Source organism: Pituophis catenifer, unplaced genomic scaffold (genome assembly GCF_029215685.1).
Source record: "Pituophis catenifer annectens isolate HBS135680 unplaced genomic scaffold, rPitCat1.0.hap2 SCAF_4, whole genome shotgun sequence".
NCBI lineage: Eukaryota > Metazoa > Chordata > Lepidosauria > Squamata > Colubridae > Pituophis > Pituophis catenifer.
Window position 1 is genome coordinate 27,674,309 of NW_027256884.1, and position 25,645 is coordinate 27,699,953.

At 38.8% G+C, this 25,645-nt stretch overlaps 1 protein-coding gene across 1 annotated transcript; it reads left to right on the forward strand.

Moving 5' to 3' along the window:
* The first annotated feature begins 339 nt into the window (after window positions 1-339).
* Window positions 340-24,619, forward strand: LOC139316446 (protein-lysine methyltransferase METTL21E-like). The gene is made up of 5 exons (XM_070943169.1): window positions 340-463; window positions 5,461-5,548; window positions 16,529-16,686; window positions 22,037-22,154; window positions 23,375-24,619. Exons 2-5 carry the CDS (start codon window positions 5,488-5,490, stop codon window positions 23,776-23,778), a joined length of 741 nt encoding a protein of 246 aa, XP_070799270.1. The 5' UTR covers window positions 340-463; window positions 5,461-5,487; the 3' UTR covers window positions 23,779-24,619.
* Window positions 24,620-25,645: the final 1,026 nt, after the last annotated feature.

Below are 25,645 nucleotides of genomic sequence, written 5' to 3' on the forward strand. Positions count from 1 at the left end.
GAATCGTATTTCTGCAAAGACTGTCACCCAGTATGGTGTATCTGTCTGTGGAATACGAGGCATTAAAAAAACCATTCTGTAAAACTAGGTGTCAACTCAAAATTAAGCCGTACTGAGTTGGTTGTCTTCAACTTGGGATACACAGTAGGACTCCAGTCTGATTTTGCTAATTTGAGGCCAGTGTCTGACTGGCTTGCTTGTTGTCATCATCACTGTCCCCTCTGTTTTACGTAAGCGTACTTTGTGTCGGCTTTCGTCTCCCAATGAAATTCAAGGGCAGCTGTTGGTTTTACTAATTCTCTTATTGGAGTTGTTGACAGATTGCAATTCAGACTGATCCGTTATTTCTTTCTAGTGCTTCATCAGGTAGTTAATGCTGGGGGTAGTGGTAGTGAGAATTAACAGCTTTTTCATCCTGACTCATTTTGCCTCTACTTTTTCTGAATATAAATAACAACAAAAGGTATGTTGCTTGAATAGATTGCATGGATACATTTTCAGATTCTGGAAACAGTTTTTAAAGTTACTCTGAACTATGTTTAGTAATGCAATTGTTGCTAGAATACTGTAGTCAAAACAGCAAACAATCCAACAGCTGGACAACTAACTCTTTTTTTAGGCTTTGCAGGCCATTCTAGATTACAGATCACCAGATCATATGGAAAAGAAAAACATTTTGTGAAATACCAATGAAGGGGAATTTATTTACAACTGAGGAATGCGCAGTGCAGAAAATTCCTTTGATAATTGTTTTCCTGCCACTGCAACTATTACAATGAACTAGATCTAAATATGTTTGTTTATTCTGCGTAAACTTGCTTATCACAAATTTATCACAAAATCTGTTTATGTTCTATATAGATGCAACTACTATACTTGCTTGTTGGTTTTATAGCTTCAGCCTTGCTTTGCTAGCTTAAGTCAATGAATGCATATGTTGCTTCTGCAAATCTAGAAGTTACTATATAAGAATAAGCTTTTGTAAGAGGCTCAAACCAATTCCAATGATATGGCAGAAAATGCTCTCGAAACATGTTAAACCTGAGAAAAAAGATTCTCTGTAACTGTTGTTTAAGCCTACTGTTGGCATGCACTTGTGTTTTTAGAAGCATTTGGCAAACATGCTGTACTTCCTGCTACTTGCTTTGCTGTGTTAATGGGATAAGTGGAAACAGAGGACATTAAGATGCTCCTCCCAGAGCTTTATAGAATGCAAGAAATACTTGAATTGTTTGGGGAAATTTTTCAGAAGGCAAAGCTGATAAGTCTGTCAAAGTCTTAGCTGAACTTCAGAAGGTAAGACAAAATGAACGAAGTTGCCTCCAAATGCCCTTTTTTGGCTTTTTCATATCCTAAGCCCCCCTGCTTTTCTGAGGAGCTCCAAGCAATGAAATGGGCCAAGGGACATCTGGAGTATAAATGGTGTAATACCTATTCTGAGGACAGCTGGACAAATATAACAATGTATATAGCCATGCCTATTTCATAAGAATAAAAAAGATTTGTTTTAGATCCTGCAAATACTGTACACAGCAAGCAGAGCTTTCTGGAATAGTTAAGGGCATATTGTCATTTGTTGTGAATGATCTCATGGTGGAACTTGTGCCTTACCTATCTATCATTCTCCCTCCCTCCCCCACATCCATCCATCCATCTTTCATCCATCCATCTTTCTTCCATCCATCCATCCATCCATCCATCCATCCATCCATCCATCCATCTTCCATCCTTAAGATGCCCAACTCCAATGGATTTTTGTATCTTTCCCTTGATATAAATATCTAGTGATGGAGTCAAAGCATTCTCTGGTCCAGTTATGTAGGACAGAGTTCCCCAATGTTTCCGGCTTTGCGGACTGGCGGAGGGGAGGGGATGGTTTGCGCAAACAGCTGGCAAGCGCAAATGAAGTGCATGGGCTCACCTGCTGCTCGCACAAGAGAGGACGTGCATGCGTGCACGCTCACTGACCATTTCCACAGCCCAGTTGCAAAGCCCTCATGGCCCTCTAGTGGACTGCAGCCCACAGGTTGGGGACCCCGGATGTAGGATTCCTTTCAATTTTTGTGGCTGGAGAACATAGACAAGACACTGGTAGCTAGATAGCCTACAGTCTGTTCAACTGAGCTTTACCCATCTTGGTTTATTCAATGCAGCTAGTATCTGTGGGACTAGTGGATCCAATGAGTAAAAATGTTTTATGTAATAAGTGCTACTGCTAATCTTACAAAAGGTAGTAATGCATCCACATCTTAAAGAAAAAAATTTACAGGATTCAGAAATTTATAACAATTACTGCCCAGTTACAAGTTTGACCCCTTTTGGACACTTGGAGAAGACAGGCAACATTTCACAAAGAAATAAAGTATCTTAATCCACTTCTGTCTGGATTGAGAGATGGGTATATGAATGAATCACTCTTCATTGTCCTGATAATGACCTCAAATGGGAAAGAAATAGACCTTTTATGGTTTTGAAGGATCTTTCAATAAATTTTATTATTAGTCATCTAATACGAATTTGTGATCTGGCATCTGGGCAGTTATGCTACCAATATTATAAGGCATCTTATCTTGTTCTCTATGGCAGCACCATTAGGAGTTGCCATCAATATGCTGGTGATAGTGGCTATGACATGTGATTCGATTTGGCAGTTCAAATCTCATCAGGCTCAAGCTTGACTCAGCCTTCCATTCAGTGGTGGGATTCAAGTAATTTAACAACTGGTTCTCTGCCCTAATGATTTCTTTCAACAACCAGTTTGCCAAACTGTTCAGAAAGTTAACAACCGGTTCTCCCGAAGTGGTGCGAACTGGCTGAATCCCACCATTGCTTCCATTCTTCCGAAGTGGGTAAAATGAGGACCCAAATATTTGGGGGCAACATGCCGACTCTGTAAACCACTTAGAGAGGGCTGTAAAGCACTGTGAAGCGGTATATAAGTCAGGAGTAAACTGCACTTACTGTACCTTTGCTACTGGATTGGAAATGTGAGCGTGAGCGCCACTTTTGCACATGCTCAGAGCCTTCTGTGCATGCATAGAGGGTCAAAAATGGGACATGATGACATTCCGGCGTGTGGGCAGAGCCTCCTGCTGCCGGCCCTACTGGATCGCGTGAGCTGGATAGATCCGGCAGGATTTCACCACTGGTCTAAGTGCTATTGCTATTGTTATTCAGTAGGATATATGTATGCTCCAAAGTGGTATCTAGAATTGGTTGGATGAGAACAAAGAAATCAATATTGAATCTTGTCAGTGGATGTATGTGAGTGAATGGATCCTTGGTATAGGAATTTGGGAGTTTTCTTAATGGGGAGGCACTCTCAGCACAGGAAATGTGCCTTAGGTCAGGCAGGGCTGGATTCTACCTACCTTTACTACTGGTTCGCAATAGGATCGCACGTGCTTGCTTTCTTCGCTCGTGCACGCACCTTCTGCACATGCGCAGATCACTTCTGATGATGTCAGGGTCAGTGGGTGGAGCCTCCCGCTGGTTTTACTACCAGTTCTATAGAACCGGTCCAAACTGGGGGCAACCCACCACTGAGGTCAGGCCTGTCAAACTGGCAGCCCATGGGCTGAATGCATCACGTGCAGCCAAGCCCACCTGGCTCCACAAAGGCAAAAAACATTGCGATACATCATGATACATCACATGACGCAATTGAGTTTGACACCCGTGCCTTCGATGTTCCTAGAACTGTCACTGTTACTAAAGGCCCAAGTGATCTCTAGGTTGAGAATGCCTATTTCTAGTTTCAGTTATTTTTTCAGCCAGACATGGATAGCTTAAAACTGTTGTCTGTGCACCTGTAACTCCACATTTAGATTACTAGAGTATCCTCTTTGTGGAACTATTCTTGTGTTGAGTGCAGAAGATGCAATTGATGTAGACTGTGCTGAGGGTCACTATCTATATATTTCATCTAGATTGAAGCAATTTCAGTTCATATGGACAAAAACAATTGGTTACCAATTAGATATTGGTCAAGTTTGATATTTTAATATTAAATACTTTATAAGGCATAGGAAGCCTTAGTCAACTTGAAACAAGGACACAAAGATCACCTTCCCTGGTGTAAATTTACATGATCACTAATAATCTGGGGAGATCTTATTGCGGTGTCATTAAATGTGGATTATGTGTTACTCACAGATTTCTCAGCCACGGTGCCTACTAATTGAAATATTTCAGGAGCATCTACTATTACACTGCTCCTGCTATTGAAGAATCATCTTTTTACACATATCCTTTCTAACTGAATACATTTTCTGTTGTTGTTATTTTATATTTTATTTTTTTCCTGCATTTCCTCCCATTTAATTTAATGTATATGCTGTTTGGTAATTCTTTAATCACTTCAGGATCCAGTCTGGGTTGGTTACCGGAATCAAAGGTTTTGTCTTCGGAGCTTTTGGATTTGCACTGGAGCCCATCTTCTTTCAACACTTTTTATTGAGGACCCAGTTTGTGGGGGCAATAAGCTGACTTTGTATAAATATACAAAAGTATCAAGGCTATTGCTTAACGCATTGTAAGCCACCCTGAGTCTCCGGAGAAGGGCGGCATATAAATCAAATTTAAAAAAAATTAAAAAAAATTACAAGGGTATTTTTAACAATTTTAAGTTTTCATAATAATGTTGACAGTGCACTAACGAGATATATTTCTGGACAATTATTGTGAAGCATTTGCCAATATATAGCAAAACATTTATACAACCTGGAGATGTCAGTATTCACACGTGAACTAAATTAGCTAATAAAACAAATAAAACAAATATATCAGTCAAGATGTTTCAATTAAGACTTTGAATATTGATCTAGATTTATAAATAACTTGTGTCATTTATAATTTTCTAAAACCTAAACAATTTGTATACATTTTATTAAGTATTAAATACATGGATTTAGTTTTCTAAATATGGCCTTTTCAACACTTTCCCAATGATACATGTTTTTATGATGTGCAGATTTGAAAATATGCAGAATATTTGAGATCAGAAACACACCTATCACTGTCATAACTCCTTCTTGATAGTTCTTGCACTTTTGTTGAGTAGGAATTTATCTCAGGTGTTTTGGGGGTGGTGGTTAGTGGTTTTTTGTTTTGTTTTTACATGTCTAGGTTAAGTTCCTTTCGAGATATTCTGAAATCTGTGAAAACTTGAGATGTGACATAGCTCCACAAAGTGTGTCCACAAAGTTGGCTTTCCTCAACATAAATTTAGACTTGTTCTTTGCTATTGGAGCCATTCCTGCCAATAGCTAATAATAATCTAACTACCAAATTATCACTGGATGTTGACCATTACAGGAAAATTCTTATTTATTTAACCTATCAACCAAGAAAGCATGATTTTTGAAGATAATGGGAGGGCTCTATTTTTTCATAGAATCAGATTTGACTTAATTATTACTTCTTATATTATTACATGGTGTTATTTGGTTTCATTTCTAGGATTGTTAACCCAGGACTTTGTATGACATGGATTCAAAATCCTCTCAACAAAAATATGAAATACCTAGAAAGCCAGACCATAACAAAGGTAAATATTACCCATTCTTCTACCTGGTTTTGTGGCAAGCTTGCTATGTTTCATATTTGTAACTGGTGATATAACAGACCTTACAACAAAACCACTAACAGTAGTAGACAAATTGGGTTTAGCTGATAACCACATGTTGACATTTTGAGATGAATGTATTATTTTCAATATTCTGATAAATAGTAGTCTCTCAGTACAGGTAATCCTCAAGTTAGAACCATAGTTGGGACTGGAAATCGGTCGTAAGTCATTGTGATAATAAGTTGAGGCACCGATGTAAATGAACCATTTTTTGGACATTTTTTGCAGTGAATGTTACGCAAATCACTGCAGTCATTAAGTGAGTGATGTGTCTGTTAAATGAACCCATGCTTACAAATGTGGTTTTTTGCTGGAAGTGGCAAAAAACCCACCACAAATTGTGGTCATTTCACTGTGGCTGCTGCAACCAGTCGTAAAGGCCGGTTGGTTGCCAAGTGCCCAAAATGTAGTCATATAACTGTCGGGGGGCATGTGCAAAATTTCATGATGACCTTTCTGAGGTTGTTATAACTCTGGAAGGTCATAATATGATCAACCCAGGGGTGAAATGCTCCCGGTTCGTACCGGATCGGCTGAAGAGGTTGTAAAAAAAAATGTTTTTAAAAGAAAAAAAAGCCTCTGATGATCAGGCAACTCAGCTGGGATTGTGAGAGCCTTTTAAAAGCATTTTTTGTTGTAGAAAAAATGCTTTTAAAAGTAAAAAATAAAAAAAGTTGGCCATGCCCACCCAGTCACATTACCCCCACCAAGTCACACCCACAGAACCGGTAGTAACGAATTTGACATTTCACCACTGGATCAACCATAAATTGAGAACTACCTGTGGATGATAGCTTCTGCTTATCTTTGGGCTTGGAAACTAAGCCTGGTTAGTATTAGATAGAAAATTATCAGGGAATACTAGGCTGGGAAGCCTAAAAACAGTGTAGAAGATTAGAGTAATCACCTACTCTCATTTTTGCCAAGAAAATTATGTGGATGTTTCTATGAAATCACCAAGATATAAAACTGATGCAAAAGAGATTTCACCTTTAAATGATATCACAAAGGAGCCATTTATTGGAGGACATAGTGAGGATGTTGTTATGTCTCATTCTGGTCCTCCCAGGATGCTGTCTATTCTCCCCAGCTAATGTCTTTGGTATGAGTCACAGAATGCAGTTCCAAACAAAATTTTGGATTATAGTCACCCATCATTTTCATGTTCTCAAAATATTATCGTAGAATATAGTAGAGGCAAGGAATGTTGTGGATCATGTCCCCTAAGGAGGTACATCTGGCGAGATCCAGAAGAAAGGCCTTCTTCGTGGTGGCTCTCCCCCTCTGGAACATCATCCCTCCAGAAATTAGACTGGCTCCCACTCTTTTGGAAGTCCCTGAAGATGTGGTTTTGCCAGTGGGCCTGAGGAACCCAGAGTGGGATGGAGCCCATTAAATGGCGGATTTGAGTGTGTGATGTCACCAAGGAGGAGTAGGGGGTTATAATTTTATTATTTTTTATTATTTTTATTTCTTGTACATTGTTTTTTGTCTGTAAGCTGCTAGAGTTGCCGTGAGCAAGTAGGCAGCTATACAAATTTTCTAAAATAAAATAAAATAAAAATTTTAGGGGCACAGATTCACTTAACAACCAGGTTACTAGCATCAACTTTAGTGATTCAACTGTGGCAAGAAAGGTTGTAAAATGGGACAAAACCCATTTAACAACTGTCTCACATAACAGCAGAAATTTTGGGAACAATTGTGGTCCTAAGTTAAGGACTACCTCTACTAAATTCATGTCCCACGATCACTGCTGCCCACTGTTTAGTCAGGAAGAGGCAATTAGGGGAATAGAGACAAAATTAATGAAATAGCAGAGTAGCACAGAGTAAACCCTAAGCAAGACTGTGAAAATGGCTTTATAATAGAGACGAACAACTAATACGTTGCAAAAATATTGCCTTCCTCAATGAATTAGACTATTATCTATCCATGCCAGTGGTGAAATCCAATTTTTTTTACTACCGGTTCTGTGGGCGTGGCTTGGTGGGTGTGGTGTGGCTTGGTAGGCATGGCTTGGTGGCATGGCAGGGGAAGGATACTGCAAAATCTCCATTCCCACCCCACTCTGGGGCCAGCCAGAGGTCGTATTTGCCGGTTCTCCGAACTACTCAACATTTCCGCTGCCGGTTCTCCGAACTGCTCAAAATTTCCGCTACCGGTTCTCCAGAACCTGTTAGAACCTGTTGGATTTCACCCCTGATCCATGCCCAATAATATGATCTCCTTTAAGAACATGCTGGATGGTTGTTCAGGTTTTTTGATAATTGTTAGGTCAGGGGAAAGAGATAGAATCATAGCATACATTCAAGGTTAGGTTGAACAATATGCTTATGAAGGAAAGACTCTTGAAAAGAGCAACTAAGGTCCCCAGGTCATCAGGGACTTAGCAGGAGTATCATTTCCCTTGGCAATATTTAAAAAAGGTTCACCTTATAACACTTGTATCCTATTTCAGTGTTTGCAAAGGATGTGTTGCGTTCACTTTTGTAGAGATGTTCTCACTTGCTGAAATCTCTATCATTTCACTTTGTTAGGATGATGACCCAGAGAGATGCAGCTTTTAGAATGTACTTGTTGAAGTGATAAGGAAAAAAAAAGATTATTACGTTAGAAAGGAATGAGACTCACTGAAGAATGATATAGTGAATGGGGACTTAGCATGTAAAGGGTTTCAGTTTCCTTAGAATAGAAACAAGGAAAAAAAAAGAAGACAGATTTATACAAGAAAAATGCTTGGATGAGCAATCTAATAAGATAGAAAATTAGTTTATAGGGTTTTAATAGGATCTGATAAAATGGAATAGAATATGCGCAAACATTAACATTCTAAGCTGTTAATTGATGGTTTAAATATTCATGTGCAAAAAACCCCGGTATCTGTGATTTATTCTGATCCTCAATTTCCTTTTATAAAGCAATCAACTTCAATTTGCTTGATTGTACCCTATTATATAAGACGTAGAACCAGATTTTACAGAGTTCAAAGGGATTTATTCCAGCTCTGTATGTGTATGTGTGTGTAATATGAGAGAGATAACTACAATTTAACTTTTGCAAAGCAACACACAGGTCAACCTATCTCACATTTACATTTCTGTGAGGACTGTTTTTGATTGGGTATTAAAAATATATTTTAAAGGGCAATCAGGCTGACACAGTTGAGGTCTAAAATACCATAGTTTTAATTGAAACTCTTTGAAGCCAAGCTATACAAATATGACACAAGACTAAGGTTAGAAATCAAGATGACCACTAGATGTCAGTAAAAAAAAGAAAACGTGGAAGTTTCTGTATCTCATGGCTGCCATCTAGTGACCATACTGCGCTTGACAGCTCCTTATATAGCAGAGCTGTCAATGAAACAACCAATGAGAACAACGGCATTCTAACAGCCAATCAGAACTCTTCAACTTCCTGGATATGCAACAGTTTCTGTATCTCATGGCTGCCATCTAGTGACCATATGTATGTTTTTTTCAAGTCATATTAGGTATAGGAATGTTCAGTCTATATTTTTCCAATCTAGTGAAATTACAACCTGAGGGAAAATTAGAAGTTATAGGTATGATTTTAACTAGAAAATGGTGCAAAAAACGGGTAATTTCGCTTCATTTCAGCTTGACGTCCATTGAAATGGGACTTTTTTTAACCCATTGAAAACATTTTTAAATGCATAATATTTGGAAAATAATTTGTCCAATTTTTGTATAGACCATTGGTCATTTCTATCTAGAAAAAGAATGTGGCCAAGAAGCCAACTCTATCACATCAACACCTTGCCACAATATAGGGTTTCTCTAATTGGACCAGGTGAGAATGCTTCAGGAGAAGACTTGATGACATCTTTGAGGGTAGTAGGTCCTCTTGATGTTCATTGTTTTCTTGCAACTGGATACCAAAACTAATTTGAGATAACAAGCATAGTTCAATCAAAGTTAATTCTTAACATCTAGTAAAAGCTGAAATTTACTCTAAGATCAGTTTCTTGTATAAGAAGAGTTACACCAGATATGTCCAAAGGCTAATGTGTTCCCTAAATACAGTAGCCAATCAAAGACTTGCTAGAAATCTACAAACAGATTATAAACTTCATAATCCTATGTACCAGTGGTAGGTTGCTCCCGGTTCGGTCCGGTTCTATAGAACCGGTAATAAAGCCAGCGGGAGGCTCCACCCACCCGCCACGACATCATCATGGGTGATCTGCGCATGTGCTCCCATTGCGAACTGGTAGTAAAGGTAAGTGGAACCCACCCCTATTATGCACATTGTGTTTCCCAGCAACTGGTCCTGACTGTCTCTAGATGCTGCAGGTAATACTGTGTTTCCCTGAAAATAAGACCGGGTCTTATTTTCTTTTCAGTCCAAAAATAAGCACCAGATCTTATTTTCGGGGGATGTCTTACCCGCTTATCTTAGGACCACTGCAGCCATGCCTCCCATGCCCTGACACCTGTCGCGCTGCTGCTTGACTTCTGCGGCCATATTTTCGGGGAAACATGGTATATAGCTAATGATTATTAGCCATTGATTGCCTTCAAGAGCATGTGTCTTATTTTAAAATTGTCTAGCTTGGTAATTGTTGCAATATTTTCAGGATCAGACTCAATAATGATAATAAGAGTTAGAGGTTTAAATATATTTTTCTTTAATTATAACAGGCATTCTATATTCACTGAATATTCACAGATAGAAGCAAGGAAAATGGTGAAGGTGGCTCCTTATATATACAAGGGGTGGAGCCAAGAATGGGAGTGGTGAATTATGAATACATTAGGAACCAAAGAATAAGTTAACCCCCGATGTCCCATATATACATTATTTACACATTAGGGAATAAGGCATTTACATCTCACAAATCCCCCTCTAAATGCCGGTTCGCTATACAACACCAATTACATTCAGATTCAGGACAATATAAGACATATAATTTTGATGTTAAATATTTGTGCTGTTTAGAAGGTAAAGGCTTCGTCAATATGTCAGCTAATTGTTCAGAGGTATCACAATGCACTGCTTTGATAAATCCATCTTGAGACAATTGTCTCACATGCTTAAATTTTATATCTATATGCCTGGACCTTTGTCCAATGGCATCGGATCTGGATATTTCAATGGCTGCTTTATTATCTTCATGCATAACAAAAGGCAAAGCAGGTTTTTTCCAAACATCTGAAATCAAATCATTAAACCATACAAGGTTATTTGCAGCTTTGGACAAACAAACATATTCCGCTTCTGTGGTCGAAGTGGCTACCAGTTCTTGTTTGCCAGTGTACCAGTAAACTGGACAGTCATTTAATAGAAAAATATAACCAGAAGTGCTCTTTCTGCATGATATATCTCCAGCCCAATCCGCATCTGCGTAACATGTAAGTTTTGGTTCTTTACCATTACTAGGTTCTAATACTAAGCAAAAGTCTAATGTATTTTTCAGATATCTTAGAATTCTTTTGACTGCTTCCCAATGATACATTGTTGGTTTGCTAACATATCTTGACAATAAGTTGAGTGGTAATGCAATATCTGGCCTGGTCCAATTAGATATATAAAGAAGTGAACCTATGACTGATCTATAAAATGTATTATCCTTGAATTCAGGGGAAGATTCATCAGTGTTTCTAAGGAAATCAGTTTGCATAGGAGTGTCACAGGGTTTGGCATTGTTTAAATTGCATTTGTTCAGAAGTTCAATGATTTTATCTTTCTGAGTAAGTTTGAATCCCCTTCTAGTTTTGTTAATTTGTACACCAAGGTATTTGTTTACTTTACCTAGAGATTTCAACGAGAAATGTTCGTTTAGCTTATTTACAAAGGTTTCTCTTCTCTCCTTGTGTTTTCCTATATATAAAATATCATCTACATAAATTAATACAAATTCAATATGATCATCACTCTTTTTTACAAAGAAACAGTTATCAGCAGTGGTAGCGTTGAAATCCATGGTCTTAAGTACTTTTACCAAGCAATCGTACCATCTTTTGCCAGATTGCTTTAATCCGTATAGACTCTTGTTCAATAGCCAAATTTCATTCTTATTAGTGTATTGACTGTGTGGTGCTCTTACATATATTTCCTTATCTAGTTTTGCATGTAAATACGCAGTCTGTATGTCATATTGAAATACATCAAGATTGAGTGCAGATGCCACTACTAGAGCTGTTTTAACACTCTCTGTTCTCACTGTGGGGGAGTATGTGTCAGTGTAGTCCTCCGGATATTTTTGTGCATAACCTTGTGCAACCAATCTAGCTTTGTATAGAGTATTGCCTCCTTCTAGATTCTTAATTTTATAAATCCACCTGGTACCTATAATCGTTTTATCTTTAGGTGCAATCGCAGGTGTAAACACATTTAATCCTTGCAAACTTTCCATCTCTTTTTTCATAGCTAGTTCCCATTTTTCCTTTTCTTCACGAGGGAGTTTTAATACTTCCTCATATGTATTAGGTGTCATTTGTTCACCATCCATATGCATTATGTAATCTCTGTATTTATTTGGTACTTGATTTCTATTGTTTCTAATAGCTCTTTCGGGTTTGCTATGGTTATCATGCAAATATCTTGCTTCCTTTTTTGTTAATGTGTCTGTCTTTATTTTGTGCTGACTATTTGTCCAAGTTTTGGTTTTGTTTTTATTTTTGTTGATATTTTGATTTTCTATTGTCCCTTCCTCACAAGATTTTGTATCTTTGCATTTATTTGGAAATATTTCATTAAGATGTAATTTAGACCAATTGGCCTGTTCATGGAACACAGCTGTTCTGGAGACTATAAATTTGTTATTATTATCAATGAATCTGTACCCTTTGGTGCCAGTTTCATATCCCATAAATCTTAATCTTCTGGATACGTTTTCTCCCTTTCTTCTCAACTGCTTAGGTATGTGTACGTCTGCAGTGACTCCAAATATGTGCATGTGCGCTAATTTGGGTTTCCTATTATACATCACCTCATATGGTGTTTTATTCACAATACTGGACCAGGTTCTATTTTGAGTGTAATTTGAATAATGTAAGGCCTCTGACCAAAATTGTTTGCCTAAACCAGCATCCTCTAATGTGCACCTAATCATGGTTTGTAGTGTGGAATTCTTTCTCTCTGCAATCCCGTTTTGGAACGCAGAAAATGGACTAGACGTGAAATGTAGCATTCCTCTATCCTTTAACCATTGGGAGAATTCTTTAGACATGAATTCACATCCCCTATCTGTCATAATTTGTTTTATTCTGATATTATGTTGTGTTTCTATGCGTTTGTAGAATTCCTTAAATTTCTGAAAGGTTTCATCCTTGTGTTTTAATGTGTAAACAAAACCATAGCGACTGTAATCGTCTACTATTGTTAGGAAGTAACGTTTTCTATAAGTGATTGATGGAGTTAATGGACCAACTAGGTCCATATGTACTAAGTCAAAAATTTTGTTAGTTGATCTGTTGGATTTTTTTGGTCTGGGACTAGTTTTTAGTTTAGTGGATTTACATACTGAGCATTCCAAATAATTTTCACAATTTTTTATTTTGACACCTTCTGCGTGTTCAGTCATTTTTTGTACTACAGGAAAACTTGCATGTCCTAACTTCCTATGCAAGATGTGAGCACACTCATCATGAATTGGTTTACCTATTCTTGGTTTCTTCTCATTGTGTGTATTTGCGTGATCATGAGATATTTTACATTCATCATTGTCACTGTTACTAACATTTTCATCATCTGCCTCAATACAATCTTCCATATTTGAATCAATGTTATGTAACCATCTTTCTTTTGTTATTAGATAGGGTAGGCCTCCTTTAATCATCACAGTGCCTACATTTGTTTTGTCCTTCTCTAAAGTTGCTTTCCCCTTTGAGAAAACTATATTGATGTCAGAATCTCTGCTTAGTTTTATGGCACTTAGTATGTTATGAGGTATTTCTGGAATTAACAATACCCCCTCTATTTTTCCTAGGCCAGGCAAGGTCACATTTCCTCTGCCTAATACTTGAACCTTTTCTTGATTAGCTACCTTTATTACAAATTTATCTTCTGTAAATGAAGACAATATATTTTTGTTATTAGTGGTGTGGTTGGTTGCCCCAGAATCAATAAGCCAATTATTGTTCTCATTTTGTTGTGTTTTAGTGCTGTCTTGTTTATTTAGTCCATTCAGTGAACCAGATTTTCTCTCTTTTGAATTTTCTCTACCCCCTCTACTATCTCTGTAATTTGGTGGGCTTCTATATTTATGTCTATCTGTGGAAGACTGTCTATAATTGTATTTGCTCCTATACTCTGACCTATGTCTCTCCTTTGAGATTTTGGGACAGTCTCTTCTATTGTGTTCCCTGGACCCACAATTATGGCATTTAAAAGCTTCATTGTATTTTTCCTGGAAAGCTACCTTCCTAAAAGATTTGTGTTCTGTGTGATTGCTGGAACGATTTTTTCTTGAATTGTCTTCTGCTATCAATTTGTTAGATAGACTTTCTATGGATAAATATCCTAGATTGATGGTGTCTAAGTGTGACATAAAACTATCCCATGATGAATCAAGTGAATTGATAATAACACTTTTCATTGTTTGATCTGAAATCACTTCCCCCCTCAAATGCAGCTCAGCTCTTATTTTGTTTAGAGATATCAAATGCTCACTTATGGAAACCCCTGGTTTTACTCTGGAAGAAAAGAAATCCTTAGACATTCTTGTAGTGGTAGCTACACTATCGCTGTGAAACAGATTAAACATGCATTGAATTATTTCTGAAACAGTTAGGTTTGGTTTGATGCTATGATACATTGCAGGAGACACGCTAGATATTATTAAGAAAAATGCTCTATGATGTAAACAATCTATTTTTAAAGTCCAAGGTCTTCTTGGAGGACTAGTGATAAAGAATAGTAAATTTTCTTTCATAAAGACAACCTGGAGCTGTTGATACCATTCTTGCAAATTAATGCCATCAACTCTAAGTTTTGGGAAGTCACTGGGTAAGTTTCCCACATTATTTTGTCCATTACTTACAACCTGAGGTAGTCCGTGGTCTCGCAAGTGCAGGAAATTGCAAAACGGCATGGGGATGCTCGCAACGAGTCTGCGCGGTTCTCTGGCCAGTTCAAGTCTTTCCGGACCGTCTACGTAGTTTCGCACATGCGCGTTGCTCATTTCTTCTTTGGCGTCGTCGTGGAAGGTTCTCTCCATTGCAGCTCGCTCGCTCCGCTCCTCTTCAGACGAGTCGGTTTCTGGCTCGGTTTTAGGAGTTTTGATGGCGGTGACTGCTCTTTTCTTTCTTTTGTGTGTGTTGGTACTTGATCCGGTCTGCGGTGTAGGGCGGAATCGACATGGCTCTCTGGGCTCGGGCGTCGTCGCTCTCGAAGTCAGGATGGGAGCGTGCAGGTCTTGAGGTATCGGCTTGTTCTCTAGCTTCTTCGTTGTCGCTTTGGAAATTTTTAATTTTGGCCCAAATGCAGCAAAAAGCGTCTTCATTGCTGACTTTACTTGGGATTTCGTTAAGTCGTCTTCGCTTTCTGATTCTGGTTCTTCTGAAGAGTTTGAATCTTCCTTTTCGCTTTCGTTGTCTGATAACGTTTTTCGCGCCAGAAATTTTGAACTGAGCATTTTGATTGGCTCTGCTTCGCTCACTTTGGAGGCTTGTTGGAACCAAGATGGCTGCCATTCAAAATTTCGCGCGGGATCACATCTTTTCTTTTTCATAACGACTTTCTCTGTAGTCATATCACTCACAGTTTTTTGGTCTTTGGGTTTCTCTTTAGCAATGTTTTTCTCTCTCGCTGCTCCGCTGTTTTTCAGCATTTCTTGGAGATTCGCGATGAGGCTTTCATCATTCTTCTGGCTTTTTAATAGTTTTAATATCTCTGACCTGAGTTCGTTATTTTCTATTTCGATTTCCTCCTGGTCATTATTTTCATTTATTAGTTCTTCTTCTTCAGTGGTGTATTCTTCGGATTCTCTCGAAATCGCGTTTGTGGATTCGTTGATTATTTCTTGTTCAGTTTCTATTTCTTTGCTGTAGGCCCTGGTGTTGGGCCTATCTTTCTTAGACATCTTTAAGTATTTATTGAGTCAATTAACCATCCTCTGCTACCAGCTTGTTGCAATATTTTCAGGATCAGACTCAATAATGATAATAAGAGTTAGAGGTTTAAATATATTTTTCTTTAATTATAACAGGCATTCTATATTCACTGAATATTCACAGATAGAAGCAAGGAAAATGGTGAAGGTGGCTCCTTATATATACAAGGGGTGGAGCCAAGAATGGGAGTGGTGAATTATGAATACATTAGGAACCAAAGAATAAGTTAACCCCCGATGTCCCATATATACATTATTTACACATTAGGGAATAAGGCATTTACATCTCACAGTAATCAATTCTCTTCTCTGCAGTAGTAAATCTCACAGACCTTTAGAACAGAAAAGCTTTCCTGCAGTCATAATCTGACTTCTGCAGAGTTCAAAGAAATTATGACTATTTTTTGTAAAAAACATCCCAAGGCAATTTATCTGAAAATTGATTCATGCCATACCATATAACATATTACTATTTTTTAAAAAAAAAACAGTGTTAATTTCTCTGATTTGTAAATAGGAAATATCAAACTGGTGCTTTTCGGTGTCAGTGTAGGTAGCAATTAGGAATTTGGGATTGTGGTGCCAGCTAATGTTCATGGATTCTTGTTTTCAATTGATATGATGTTTTTCCCAAGTTATTTGCAATTGTTACAGTTGATTTGGTAAATTACATTGTTTCTTGCATCCTTCTATATCTTGTCTTTGGTTCTGGATAATTCCTGGCAGAGTATGGTTATGGGTTTGTGGGCTATTGTTATTCCTAGAAGTTGAAGAATTTTGACTGTCATTGTTACATGTTTGTTATTATTTTAAATTAGGACCAAATGGAGATGAAGACATAGTTGCAGAGATCAAGGGACGACGTTTCTGTCCTTCTTTGATAACCACCCATACTTGGGAAGAATTCAATTTTGCTGGCCACAGGATCAAGATTACAGAAGCTACAGACAGTTATGGAGCTGTGGTTTGGCCTTCGGTATTGCCATGCAATATTATTGTCTTTGGTATCTGAAACAAAGTACAGGCCTATATCTGCTTTGGAAATAAGGCCATAGAACAGGAGTGAAATGCTCCCGGTTTGGACCGGATTGCCCGATCCAGTAGCGATGGAGGCGGGTGGTTCAGAGAATCGGTAGCAAAAATCCCTGCACTCCCCCCCATGCTCAGGTGAGCTGCGTGATCATCAGAGACTGTTTTTTTTACTTTTAAAAGCATTTTTTCTACAACCTCTTCGGCCAAAAAAATGCTTTTAAAAGTAAAAAAAAAAAAAAAAAAGCCTCTGATGATCACGTGGCTCAGCTGGGATTGTCAGAGCCTTTTAAAAGCATTTTTTTCTGCAACCTCTTCAGCTGAAGGGGTTGTAGAAAAAAAATGCTATTAAAAGCCTCTGAGATCCCAGCTGAGTTGCCTGATCGTCAGAGGCTTTTAAAAGCATTTTTTTCTGCAACCTCTTCAGACGAAGCCACACCCATAGAACCAGTAGTAACAAATTTTACATTTCACCACTGCCCTAGAAGTAATTAGCTTACCTTGCTTCCTTCTTGTTAATGCAGGGAGGACTTCCCTTCATCATTCCGCTGAATTTCTGATTTAGTTTTGGGCTAAGAACCTATCCTCTGTAGTTAGCACAGGAAGCAAGCAAGTTGGCTGACCAGGATGGAGTCTTGTCTTTCCTGCAGTACTCCACTCACGTCCCATGGGATTCCTAATCACCTATGGCCACAAGGAAAATGATTAAATATATGAAATACAGGTAGACCTTGCTTATCAAATGCCTCATGCAATGGCCATTTGCAACTATAAGGGTGCAAAAAAACCCACCTTTGCAACCAAGGTACATATTTATGACCTTTCCACTCTCTCTCAGTCACATGTTTCTCATTATACTGCTTTCGCACGTATCTTGTGCCTCACCTGCTTTTTCTTCTTTTACCCTTCTTGCAGTGTGAGAGGTTACCTAAACAAGCAATCTCTTCTGGGCCTGACTGTTTTTTTTTGTCCTCCCCTTCTCACAGAGCAGAGAAATCGGAGAGGAAGGGATTAAAAAGGAGTAAACAGGCACACAGTGGGAAATCAAAATGGCACATCAAAAGGAATGAGTAAGTACCAGCTGTTTGCCTAGAACATTTGCAGTTCCCAACCCCAAGCATACTAGGCAAGCAGATGATGCTAACACATTTTTTCGATGTATATTTCCCATTGTGTACCTGATTACTCTCTTGTTGTCCCTTCCTCTCCAATGAATGTTAATACAACCATCAAACCCATTCCTGCTAATTATCTCAGTGCTGGAGTGAGCGTTCCAAAGGTGAGGAGAGTGGGGAAAAAAGGGAAGCACAGTTGCATCATGTGATTTCCCATGTATCAACTGTGTCACAGAATTGCTGATCTGGTTGCTAAACAAGCAGTACATGTATTTGGATTTTTTTGTGTAAAATTTGAAAAACAATGCTCAAAAATATAAACGTGGAAAGTCCACACACAGTGGAATATTAAGGTTAGGACTCCCACATCTCTACTTTCAGGAGCCTGAGTGGCATAGGAGGCTAATGCCTCCTACTAAGGCAGCATTTAACATCCAGCTGCCTGCAATTACTGCGAGTTCAATTCTCAAGGCTCAAGGTCGACTTAGCCTTCCATCCTTTCTAAGGTGAGTAAAATGAGGACCCGGTTTGTGGGGGCAATAAGCTGACTTTGTATAAAATATACAAAAGTATGAAGGCTATTGCTTAACGCATTGTAAGCCGCCCTGAGTCCCCGGAGAAGGGCGGCATATAAAAATAAAAAAAAATAAAAAAAATAAAAAAAAATAAATTCTTGGGCAGATACAGATTTAATATTCACGGATCAAAAGGGAATCTTTTGACAATGTAATTTATCAGATGTCAGAAGCATGAAATTATCTTAGATTTATTAAAAGCATAGCCCACCTCTCTTTTATCAGTAATGCGCCTAGGCAGTTTCAGTCCAGATTCTGAACATATTTTATTTGCTCTACATTGCTCTTTATGACCATTGCCTATATTTCAAATTAAAAAGTATGCCATTCACATGTTGCATTTTCAGAAGCATTTAACCATGAATCATTAATTAGATGATACTTAATTCTGTTGTAACATCCAAATCTCACTGTCTGAGTGCTCCATTTGGGTTGGACCTCCCCTCCTCTGGCCCATTTAACTCTGTCCACTTCTTCTTTGGGTGCTTTTCCCACTGGATTTTTTCCTTGTTGGTGACAATCCACCAGCCTTCCACTCTCTTGCCATTGACTGGGAATTGCCAATGATAATCTGTACTTCCAAATACACTTGCAAGGATGGAGCCCCAGCTGAGCAGAATGCTGTTGGGAGAGAAGCCTTGTACTCCTCCCCCCACTTTATCTCTTATTCACTCTCAAGTAGACTTTTTTTCTTCTCCTTAAGTCTCCCTTTCTAGAGAAACCTTCTAGACCAGGGGTGTCAAACTCAAGGCCCGGGGGCCAGATCTGGCCTGCAGGATACTTCTGCCAGTGAAAATGGGCTCCCAAGCTCCGTTTTCGGCTGCCACGGCCTCCTGCAACCCTTTGCCAGTGAAAACGGAGCTCAGGAGGACCTTCCTGAGCTCCATTTTCACTGGCAGAGGGTTGCAGGAGGCTGTGGAAGCCAAAAACAGAGCTCAGGAGCCTGGTTTTGCTGGCAGAGCGCTCAGGCCTCCACAGGCGCCCCTATGGGTGTGATGTCGAGCTGGCCACACTCACTCTGGCCACATCCACCCCATCCCACCGAGGTCAAACACAACCTTGATGTGGCCCTCAATGAAATTGAGTTTGACACCCCTGTTCTAGACTAAACCTCTTCAGTTCTTCTCCAGTCCCAGCTCTACAGCTCATTGTTACAGTTTTCTAATTTCTGAATATTTTTTATGCCAGTTTACTCTTTGGGACAACTAGCTTCCATATCAAGAAGTTTCCAATTCTATATTCTTTCACTGGCTCTAAGCTGTCCAACTTTTTGTCTGCAGCAACAGTTCATTTTGTCTTAATCTCATCTTCTATTTGCTTTTTCTGAAAGTTCTTATCCCCATTTGATTCCAACTTCCCCCAATTACAGCCTTTGCAACTAGATAATATCATTCTCTACCAGTTTGCTCCAAATATTAACTTCAGCACATCATCCTGATTGTAAAAGAATGGGTCAAGGGTGCATGGAGATATACAAACCCAGACAGTTAGGGGTGTGTGATATTAAAATGATAATTATCTTTACAGTATATTTTACTAATATATACCAATAGACATTTGGTTCATCGCTCCAGAAATTCAACCTGATTTAGATAAGCCTTTGTTCCAATCCTGCACAAACAACTTGTGTAATGGGTTAGTATGATCCTAAACATTTTATTAAAGAAGATATCAGAATCTGAAAATAATGTACTGTGTGACATTTATATTGTAATTTAAAAATGTTAATTACCAAGGGTAAAAGGTGTTATTTCAAAGCAAATCTTCATCTGCCAACTACTAAAGTTTACAGTTGAAACAAAGGGATGAAAAAAGAATGAAACAAAAATAATAGCAATTACCTTATTAGTTGGCTTAAGGTGAAAAGATATTTGATCCTGGAAGTTATTCATGTGTGCTTTGTTACCCATGATTCAGTTAGATGGAATGATAATGGATGGAGACAGTTCCATTGTCTTATCGAAATCAGTGGTTCACATTGCATTTTATTTATTTAAAGAAAAAGGAGAAAAATACTGTAAATCTCAAGAAGTCCAGTTTTATACTATCCCTCACATGGTATGCATGCTTTTTACCCCTTTTAATTCTGAACAATTAGGAATTGTTCCTAAATATTATGGAGATTCTCAATCTTCCAGATCATGGCTGTCCCAAAGGTGCTTTTCCAAGAGGCAACTGGAGTTTCTGTTTTTTTTTTCTTTGAAGACTTTTTGCTTCTCATCCAAGAAGCTTCGTCAGCAATGGATGAGAAGCAAAATATATTGTTCCTAGTTCCTGTTTTTGGCAGTAGCATGCTAGCTGTCCAGAATGGCACCGATAACAATGTTGGGAAGGTTTAGAATAGACATGGTCAGGAATTAATTGCATGGTGCTAGAAGACCAGGGATGGGCTTCAAAAATTTTAACAAGGGGTTCTCTGCCCAGTTGCTGGGTGGATGTGGCCATGGTGGGCATGGCCTAGTCGGCCTCCTGCACCATGGTGGGGAGGCATTTTTGACCTTCCCGGGCTCCGGAGTCTTTCCTTGAGCCTCTGGGAGGGTGAAAACAGCCTCATCAGGCTCTGGAGACCCTCTAGAGGTAAAAAATGGGCCTGTTTCTGGCCTTCCTGAACTTCCGGTAGGCCCGGAAGGACCCGGAAGGTCCTGAACTTCTGGTAGGCCCTCCCCAAGCCTCTGCATGTGGAGGTAAGCCTCCATACTTACCTGCATCCAAAATGGGTCGCTTGGGGACTTCTGGGAAGGGCGGGGCAGGTGGGGTGAGCCAAGAATGGGATTTGGGGGTTCTCCAAACTGCACAGAATCTTAGCTAGAGGTTCTCCTGAATCCCTGTGAACCCCCAGCAGCAGAGGTGGGTTTCAGCAGGTTCTGACCAGTTCTGGAGAACCGGTAGCGGAAATTTTGAGTAGTTTGGAGAACCGGTAGTAAAAATTCTGACTGGCCCTGCCCCCATCTATTCTCTGCCTCCCAAGTCCCAGCTGATCGGAAGGAAATGGGGATTTTGCAGTAACCTTTCCCTAGAGTGGGGAGGGAATGGAGATTTTACAGTATTCGTCCCCTGCCACGCCCACCAAGCCACACCCACCAAGCCATACCCTGCCCACAAAGCCACACCCACAGAAATGGTAGTAAAATTTTTTGAAACCCACCACTGCCCAGCAGCCCACCCCTGTAGAAGACCCTTTGCTAAACAGGCCAGATAAACTCCCCTTGTAATTAACACAGCAGTTTTACAGTTTACAGCAGATGACTATTGGTTTCCGTATGTTTTGGGCTGCAAATCTCACCATCCCCTGGCATGTTGATTAAGAATCATGGAGCATTATAATCCAAATAATCTGAAAAACCCTAGATTAGCCAATTGTCTAAAACCAGTTCATTTAAAACAACCTTGAGCTTCTCAATATTTCTCTAACTTCCTAAGATTCATGCTTTTCATACATACTTTTTGTGTCAAGAGATACTTTTGCTCACATAAACTGAAGTTTCTTTCTCCTCTTGGTTACTTAATAGTAATTAAAGGGTGGCCTCGTGGAGCGAAAGGCATTGTTTCATTATTCTTTTTCAGAATTGCCAATTGTCAGTTTATTCTTGTTCTTTTTCATTTTCAGGCTCTTGTTCTGTGCTATTTTTTGGAAACAAATGTGAAGCTTTGTAACTTGGTTGATAAAAATGTTATTGAAATTGGAGCTGGAACAGGCCTTGTGTCTATAGTGGCCAGCTTGCTAGGTAAGTGGTAGTATCTCCTGCTGTGCCCTCCGTTTTAAAAATAGCACATGTGATACTGGTATCTTGAAGGACATAAAACAGGTGGAAAAAAAAACAGGTGCAAAATCGATTTGTTCTCAGAGCACAGCCTCTTTGAACAAGACACCAATCTTGAAATTAGTATTTGTGGGTGTTAAATCCTTGCAGTTACGACTCAGCCCAAGCCTGCCCTGTTGCTGGTCATCCCTGATTGGCTAAGACGCGAGCAGCCAAACAGTTGGAAATCTCTGCTCTCCTATTGGTTCCTTCCGTCTGACAGCTCCTTATTTAAGCAGCTGTCAGACGGCAACAGTTCTGTCAGTGTTACCGCTCGCGCGGAGTTGCCTTGTTTTGTTAGCTATTGTTGTGTTAGCAATAAACATATTGTGTTTAAATAGCCAAGCCTCAGACTCTGCCTGCCCGGTTCTCCATACGGAGCAGTGGGGTTCATCAGTTTCTAAAGTAAACTGCTTAGGTGTTTGTACTTGGGCTGATGTGGATCAAATTCTAGTATGGGGAGCAATGGGCTTTATTCCCATGGACCTCATTGCAGCCCTCTTTAAACACCTTGGATAGTAGCGGTTTAATCCTGTTACATGGAAGAGCCTGTAGTAAATGGTCTGAAGTTATCTAGTGAGCTTCCTGAGTACTTTGGCAATGTGACCCTAAGCCCATAGTGATTCATTGAGCCTACAAACTTAATGTACAGTTGTGAAGTGCCTTTTATCAGAGAGCCTTTCTGCTCAAGTTTGTTCTGCTTACAGTTGTAAATTGAATAAATATTACAAAACTATAATCCAAAATTGGCCTGGAATTTCATCAAGTAAGGAACTGGAGAACACATAAGGCCTAAACCTTCCCCCTTTTAAATGTGGAAATTTTAAATTTGTTTAATTATAGGATTATGGGTAAGGCGTTTTAAATTGGGGAGCCATTTTGGATTTAATTTTTTTAAAATGTATTTTAATGTTTATATTATATGTTTTTTAATCTTGGCTGTTCACCGCTCCGAGTCCTTCGGGAGAGGGGGTGGTATAAAAATTTAATAAATAAATAAATAAATAAATAAGAATATTGTATTTCCTGCAATGGGCCACAGCTCATCATTTTTGCTTATGCCACAGGGAATTATAAAAAGAATTTGCACTAGTTTCATCAACTCTCCTCAATAAATAATGTCATTGTGGTCCCTTTTGTCACAGGTGCTCATGTGATTTCCACTGACTTGCCTGAAGTGCTAGGAAACCTTCAGTACAATCTTCTCAGAAACACAAAACTGAAATGCAAACATGAGCCGCAGGTGAAAGCTTTGGTCTGGGGGGTGGACCTGCAGAAGAATTTCCCCAGATCTTCATCTCAGTTTGACTATATATTGGCTGCTGATGTTGTATACAACCATCCTTACCTGGAGGAGCTGCTTCTAACCTTTGATCATTTGTGTATGGATAATACCACCATCATCTGGGCCATGCGGTTCAGACTGGAAAGTGAAAACTGGTTTGTGGACCAATTCAAAAAAATGTTCCATCTGGAAATGATTTCTGATTTTCCTAGTTTAAATATAACCCTGTTTAGAGCAAAGAAGAAGCCAAAACAACTCCAATGAATACATCCTGCCTGTTGATTGTTGATAATTAGCCAGTGTAATAGAAAAGAATAGAATTATTTATTGGCCAAGTGTGATTGAACACATAAAGAATTTGTCTCCAGTCCATAAGCTCTCATTGTACATAAAAGCAACAAGTGATAAATCATGATCATAAATAAAAAAAATACAATCATCATAAATCATAAGATATAACATTCTGTGATAGTCATAGGTTACTAAATATCCAATCAACGTAAATTCTAAGATACAACCAACAAAGTTATAGGAAGCTAAGGAAATATGTAATAGGATCAAAATCAAGCAAGTTAATTTGCCTGATTTTCCACTTCTGAATGTGCAAAGTTGCTGGAGTACTCAAATATTTTATTTCTTATCAACATTTCAGTTTAACAACAGATCCAGGCGACTGTGATGATGATGATTATAAAACTAAAATTCAGTTGCATGATTTTATATGAATAAGTTATGAACTGCCAGGTTAACCCTACATTCTCAATTGATATTTTGATTATTTCAAGGGTGGCAGGTTAACCTGCTGTGATAAAGTAGAGAGAAGTAGTTGCTTCAAGGCAACACATATTGTGTGTGCAGGAAAGTGGGCTATGTACCGTACCGTATCTTTACTTCTGATAAATGCTATTCCGTTGATAATGTCTAAGGAAGACTCAATTGCCTGCCTTATCAACTTTTATTTATTTATTAAATTTATATGCAAAGCTTGTCATGTTTTCTGGAAAGGAGTAGGGGGTAATGGCTAATTCCCATTAAGTAATAACCAGGACTGAATTTTAATAGTTGTAATAGTTATAGTGGCTGTCAGGAATTGGGATGTATTAAAAAAATGAACACCCTTCTAAAGCTTCATGTTTTCCTTAATAAAAGGGATGCTATTTAATTATCATATTGGCTCATATTCCTCTGTTTAACATTTTCATCTTCTTCAGACTCATCATTAAAACTAAGACACAGATAGAACAATGAACAAGCCACAATATTAGAACATAGAATAAAGAGTTGGAAGGGACCTCAGAGGTCTTTTAGTCCAACTCCCTGCTGGAGCAGGAAACCCTATATAATTTCAGAGAAATGGTTGTCCAGTCTCTTTTTGAAAGCCTTCAGTGATAGAGCACCAACAATTTCTGAAGGCAAGTTATTCCATTGGATAATTGCTCTCACCGTTAGGAAATTTCTCCTTAGTTCTAGGTTGCTTTTCTCCTTGATTAATTTCCAACCATTGTTTCTTGTTTTGCCTATTGGTGCTTTGGAAAATAGCATGAGCCCCTCTTCTTTGTAGGAGCCCCTGAAATATTGGAACAGTGCTATCATGTCTCCCGTACTCCTTTTCTTTAGGCTAGACATACCCAATTCATGTAAGCTTTCTTCATACATTTTAACCTCCAGACCCCCTAATCATATTTGTTGGTCTTCTCTGCACTCTTTTCAGGGTCTCAACATCTTTTTTGTATTGTGGTGACCAAAACAGGATACAGTGTTCCAAATATGGTCTTACTAAGGCTTTGTAAAGCGGTACTAGAACTTCATGTGATCTTGATTCTATCCCTCTCTTAATATAGCCCAGGATTGCATTGGCATTTTTTGTTTCCACTGCACACTGTTGGCTCATATTTAAGCAATTGTCTACTAGGACCCCAAGATTCCTGTCACAGTTATTGAAAGTGTTGAAACTGGGAGGCAGGAATAACTAATCCTCACATTAAGGAAAACTGTTTTTGTAGACATGGGCAGTTGGCAAAAAATGTCACTGTGGCTGTTGACTAAAGAAAATGGAGGGAGAGACCCAGAATTTAAACCTGGGAGCTAATATACATAATATACATATAGGAGACAAGATTTTAGGTGCTGT